This window comes from Frankliniella occidentalis, unplaced genomic scaffold, assembly GCF_000697945.3.
Source record: "Frankliniella occidentalis isolate FOCC.00 unplaced genomic scaffold, Focc_3.1 Scaffold148, whole genome shotgun sequence".
In the NCBI taxonomy this organism is placed as follows: Eukaryota; Metazoa; Arthropoda; class Insecta; order Thysanoptera; family Thripidae; genus Frankliniella; species Frankliniella occidentalis.
This window is the reverse complement of record NW_026267275.1, coordinates 558395-564794: the sequence shown is the minus strand read 5'-3', so window position 1 is coordinate 564794 and position 6400 is coordinate 558395. Positions and strand designations below refer to the sequence as shown.

At 39.6% G+C, this 6400-nt stretch overlaps 1 protein-coding gene across 1 annotated transcript; it reads left to right on the top strand.

The window, feature by feature from the left end:
• Window positions 1–1412: 1412 nt before the first annotated feature.
• On the top strand, window positions 1413–6392 carry LOC127750185 (ectopic P granules protein 5 homolog; the record flags this gene model as incomplete). Its single annotated transcript, XM_052271065.1, is given in 13 exon segments — window positions 1413–1578; window positions 1816–3026; window positions 3100–3282; window positions 3391–3568; window positions 3648–4278; window positions 4355–4527; window positions 4632–4772; window positions 4891–5045; window positions 5136–5268; window positions 5353–5632; window positions 5731–5848; window positions 5982–6125; window positions 6215–6392. Coding segments are annotated over 13 exon segments (3558 nt in total), but the record flags the coding sequence as incomplete, so codon positions are not given.
• Window positions 6393–6400: the final 8 nt, after the last annotated feature.

Sequence of the window (6400 nt, the reverse complement as noted above, 5' to 3'; positions counted from 1 at the left end):
CTGTGAGCACACTTATAGCAAAATAGTTGATGACCTACCTCACCATGAATAAAAACGCCATTGCATGGGGCGTCCAGGCAGCAACCACACACAGAAGGCTTCGAGTCAAGATGGGGAGGGTCTGATTGGCTACTATCTGATAACATGGTCCTTTTGGATGCTGGGCAATTGTTTTCAGTGGACGTTCTTTTTCTCTTGGTACTCGGACGAGGAGGAAAGAACCGTTTGCGGTCCTGAAAAAGAAGATCAGTTGTGTGTTACAAAAATATCTGGAGAAAAAGGCATTTCAATACCAGAAAAATGAAGATTGAGACACTTGCCATGTAACATTTTCTGCAAAATGGAAACGGTGAACTTTGAGAATTAACGTGACATCTTAAACACTTCCTGGTTGTTTTTGTATTAAATTGAAAGATTTCATGTGAATCCTGAAGACACAAGAAAAGCAACACCATCAATACCCTGAAATGGTCAATGTTTCAACAAATGTTTGTTGCATACAGTAAATATCATATTTAACACGTTCCCTGCGGCTCATTTTTGGTCCCTATGACTTAACATGGGGAGCGTGACCACTATGTGGTCACGCTGCAGGGAACATTTAAATGCGTAAATAGCACTGTGCCACCCTCTGCAGGCGAAGCTCTGCAGATTATCCCTGTCCACTGAGCCAGTCTACACACCAATACTTAAAAAAGGTAAAACTGACCTCTGGGCCAGAGGAGATTTCTGGTAGCGTGGGTATGCTTGAAGCTGACGATCCTACTGAATACTCTGATTCTAAAGATGATGTTTCAGTGTCAGGAGTATCCTGACAGGATGCTGTTAACACGAACTCACAATTAAACTACGGATACATCCACATACAGTGAAAACTCTTTCAATTAATTTTAATACCTGTTAACTCCATTTGACCACTAGACTCACTTTCAGTCAAGTCTGAAAGTTCAGATTCAGACTCCAATCTAATATCTAAGACCATGATAGAACTGCAACAAAATAAGAAAAGCAATATTACGTAATTGAAAAACGCACAAGGTGTGAAGGAACATCGTGATTTAACAGCTAGGTGCAACTATCTCTTACCTGGCTGTAGATGATCTGAGAGTCGGGAAGTGCGGTATACATGAAACGGACGCTAAATCCATGATTGAGCTGCAGCTTCAACACGACGCTGCAGGACGAAAACGAATGGCAACTGACCTCACTGTTCGCGAACACGAACTCACCAAGAGCAGAGGCAGACAACACACACAACACTAACCAACAGGACAATAAGTGGTGCAAGCTTTGACAAGTTCAAACTGGCATGTTTACATCGTGACTCACTGTAGCCAAAGCAAGAAAATGAAAAACTGCGAGCGCGGTGCCTCGGTGCCAACTGTGGGACCTAGAAACGGGACGGAGACCACATGTGACCTCTCGCAGAGTGCGCAGAAAGCAAAGGTGCGCTCGTGAGTCATGTTTACTCGTGAGTGAATGTCATAACAAAGGTGCAGAAAGATAACAACAAAAATAGAGAAATAAGGGCTGTAGAGGCAAAACATGGCGACTATGGAGAAAACCAAGTCGCGACAGGTGTGTTGAAATTTGCTGCTTCATTTCTTACCTTTGATTACGGTTTTGCCAATCTGTTATAATCTAAATATAACCTTAGAAGGAGCATCAATCAGCTGTTTTTGTCCACAAACATACCTACTCAGAGCATCATAACAGATTTCCCTAGATATTTAGGGAACATATTCCACTCAATCAATCTTAGAAGTCTGATGAAGTCTTTGTTACTCATACCTTTTTCCCATTTTATTTTTTCAGCCGAAAAAGAAAGTTAAATCAAAACGGACACATGAAACTAAAAGCCATGAAGAAATATTGAACGCATGTGCTTCCCTCTGTGATGACAGTCAAACCCCTCATTGTGAGGGTTTAGAGAATCAGCTTACTGATGAGCCTAAGGAGTCAAGAAAAGATGAAACTGGACAACACATTTTGTCTGACACTGAAGAAAGTCCACTTCTCTCAACACAACAAGAAGGCATTTTTCAGAGGCACGGCAGTTCTTTAGTTGAGCACATTTCTGATAGAAACATGCTTGACACTGTCGGTGCCAGCTGTCCCCTTAATGATACTTCCCTTGAATCATGTAGCCAAAATGCAGTAAAAGTAGAAGTTCCTGAAGATATCTTGGTTCAGATTAACTCACCAATTCATAAACCTTCTGATGGTGCTACAAAAGCTAGCCATCCAAAAAGTGCAGAACTTTCAACTGCTTCTCAAGAACAGCCTTACACCACTGTCTCTGAACAGTTGCTGCGGTGTAAAGTATCAGATGATGTAGAAGAGGGAGTAGAGGCAATGTCTTCTAACCGCAGTACTATTGATGTGTCTTGCTCAACAACAAATAGGGAAGAAATGTCCAAGTTTGTACATCAGACAACCACTGTGAATCAAAGCAGTCTCAGAAATCGTGAAAACGAACGAGGGTTGATACCCAAACCTCTTTCTGATGAGGAGCTTTCTGCCCTCTATTCCAATCTTGAGCTTGATGCCTGCACTGAGTTTGTTTCTAGTTTTGTTGAGTCACATTTACGACCCTCATCGAAACAGACACATCCATTGCATGATTTACTTGTCATTTATCTTAGATCTATTAACAGGCTTGTTGTAAACCACATGGAATTAGATGCCAATAAGAGGGAAAGTAAGGAAAAACAAAGTCAGCTTTGGATTCTAGAAACCACAACTATCACTGAGAGTGGAGAGTGCCAGGATGGGAATCCAGTTTCAGCCAGTCATGTGTATCAAATGTCTAGGCTTAATCGGCCTATGCTCTCTCAATTAAGACGTCTTTTGGCGGGGATGAGAGAATTAGTAAACATAACACATTCATTGGATGCCTATTTATGTGAAGCAGCAAGACTTCAAATTGAAGGATTAATTCAGAATGTTGCTCAGAGTTGCCCTGAATTCACATTGTTGTCAGAAAATAGTGAAGCTAGCCTCTGTCTTGGTCCTCATAGCCCAAGGTAAATTATAATTACTGACTTTTATATTAGTTTCTTTCTAATTAATTATGCAACTATTATTTTCATTTTTCAGCTTTGTGCAGTCTGTCATGGAGCTACGTGCCTGCATTGCAATTCTCTTCAGTTTCCAAAGAAGACCAATGAGAGATGAACGGTTTGTTCACGATACACAGGAATGGCTCTCTCGCCTTGTAGCTCTTTTAGTCCGAATAGGCAATTGGCAAGACCACATGTTCTTGCTGAACCATGTCTTAAGGTACACACATCGAAAATAATGTTAAATTTTTCTGAGTGTCTAAAAATCTAACAGAAGTCTGAAAATTTATTTTACAATTACTATGGCTGATTCAAATTTTCTTTGCAGATGTCCAGCAGGTGTTGGCCTCTGGGCTTCTAGCTTTGTCCAAACTCCAATTCCTAAACATTGTTTTGTGAACCCCAGTAGCAATCCACCCTTTGAAAGTCCTTACATAGATCATGTTATTGTAGCACTTTCTACTATTATTCTTCCGATCAGAGAAAGGACAGCGTTCTTGGAGCAGGTGCGATTTCAGGCATTGTTCTTCATCCTGCATTCCACAACCCTTAGAATTATCATGTTATATTTTCTTTTCAATACAGTTTAGAGCTTCTCTTGGAGAATTCAATGGAACAACAGATGCTTGGATTGTGATTGACTCTGATGGAGAGGATGATGACGAAGATGGGGAAAATGCTGTGGCTCTAAAAGAGAATGATTTGGTGGCTCTTTTGAACCAAGTTGCTATTGGACCAATGTTTCGATACCTATTGTGTGTTAAAGAGGATGATAATAGACAAGACACTTGGACAGGAGCAGCTGCCACACCTCAACATTTCCTACGCCTCCTCGCATTCAGTACAGTCCTGGTGCGACTGCTGCGAAGGGGTCTTGAGGCACTTGCTACTCCCAGATACAGGCAGCTCTCTAAAAGACTGGGCCGTCTTGTAAGACACACAGTTCAGTATGCTACTGACACCTGGCAAATTTTAAGTGAAACATATACTCCTGAAAATGACCCAGCGATGGCTATGAGATTGCAAATTGAGTATGATGCATTTTTAGTCAGGGCTACTAATTGTATTCATTCCTCAAGGCACCTTGGTGCTTGGCAGTTCCTTGCTATTCTTCCTTATAACATGGTTTCTCTACCTACTCTTTGGAAGCTTTGGTATGCACTTCATGAGGATGAGCAAACTGAAGAATCAGTTATAAATAGCTCTCACAGTGAAGGTTAGTATTAAAAATATCCGAATGAAGATGTAAGATTACTATTTTCTTTAATTTTGACTCCTTGTTTGCACATCAGATTTGGAAGCCAAAGTGTACGCTCCTGCCCTCCGTGCTCAACTTGAAGAGCGTCTTGTATCCATGCCAGACTCAGAATCTTATTATCTTTTAACTACATTTGCCAACATGGCTCTTGCAAGACATAACTATGATTGGATGTTTATTCGTGCAGCATCTCTGGATTTATTACAAGTATGTGCAGTAATTGATTCGAATATTTAATGCAGTTAATTGTAACTTATCATATCTACAGTGTACTAATTTATGTACTTATTATTCAATGGCAATATTTCCAGATTGGCTTTTTGAGTCCTACATCTCAAGAGGCCTGCTCTAAATCTGTAAGAATACTTCTCAGTGGCATAGTTGCCAAACATCCTCCATTGCTGTCAGAGATACTTACAAGGCTCTCTGAAAATTTTGCATCAGCTGGTAAAGTAGGTTAATATTTTTATACTTATGTAAATAGACATTGTGTCTGCCGTCTAATGTTGTGAAACCTTTCTCAAAGTGAATTTTATTGCCTGGTTTTATTGGTTTTACTTTTTATTTTAGCTTAGCCTCTATCTGTATCGTGAGCTCCCGTTAAGTCATTGGCAGCCTATCAGAAGTGATGTTGCTGTATTGACTAGGTGGCTCTTACGGTTCCCTTTGACTTCAGCTGAGAATGGTTTAGCTCGATACATTCTTACCAATCTTAACTGGGGCTTGTAAGTTCATTCTTTAGATGTAGGTAATCCAGGAATATTTATGTTAGTTTGCTGCTTTCTTCATTTATCTTTCATTTATTGCTCCATTAGCAATTGCCATGGAGAGCTCTTCTTGGTTCCTCAACTGCATCGGGATATTGCTCTACTTGTCTTAAAGGCTGCTCTGCAATATGTCCCTGATGCAACTGGGAGCACAGCAATGATATCTGAAAGCTTAAAGCAGGTCAGATTTTGGTGCAGGCTTTCTGTCTTGATTTAAAACTCTGTATTGTTGGTAGTAATTTGTTTACCTTCATCTAATGTGCAGGTATCATCTATGGTCAGAGCTCAAACGCCGGAACAAGCATTCTTACAGTGGGTCTGGGACATGTTTGCCAAATTACGATTACATTTATTGGATCAGTCTGAATCCACAGTATGGTCTGCAATGGCAAATCTAAATGAAATGTTACACCATGTGCCTGACTTGGAGGTGGATAGTCTGGTGGAGCTTGCCTTAGGAGTTAAACAGGGACACAGTGTAGCAAGTTTTGCAGTAGTAGCAATCACACAAGTTGGCCACAGTGTCCCTCAAATTTGTGGTCAAGGTAATATTCAATTTCCTTGGATTATAATATAAAGTAATAATTTCACATAATTTTTTACTTGGGTAATTGTATTTTATTTATTTTGGTGGTTTTACCAGGATTTAATCACTTGTGCCACCTCCTTTCTTGTGGGCGTTATGAAGCAGTTTTAACTCTACTGCGTCACATCATACCATTGTTTTTGGAATGTGTACCCTCCCTATTACAAACTGACAAGTGAGAACATATCAATTTTTGCTATCATCAGATAATATTAAAATCAACAAACTACATGTGTTTATCTTCTTTGCTTGAAAACCAAAATGTTACCGTGTTATTCAGATGGACTAACATACTTTTCTTGTTGTAGGTTCCAATCAGTTTTATCTGGTTTACTGCAAGCGGATCGTACTTATGTTAAAATGGCCAAGAATTTAATTGCTCCTGACTTCCCTGGTCCTATTATAAGGCAGTTTGGCAACATGATTCAGAGTCATTTGCAGTATTTCCAGAGGTCAATTAATTGTTTGTTAAATTCATGATAATTCATAATATCTGAAAGAAATAGTTTTCATTAAATTTTATTTTCCCTTAAAAAAACAGATATAATCAGCCTGGACCACAAAATTTTGTTTCCCTGTGGCTTCAAGTTCTGACCAGCATGTCTGATTGGTCGAGAGATCCAGGAATACTCTTCTTGCTTGATATTGTTTTAAAGACAGCATTTATTGAAAAGGAATCTAAAAGAGTGGCAAATGAACTACTCAGAAGCCTTTTTCAGGTTTGTAT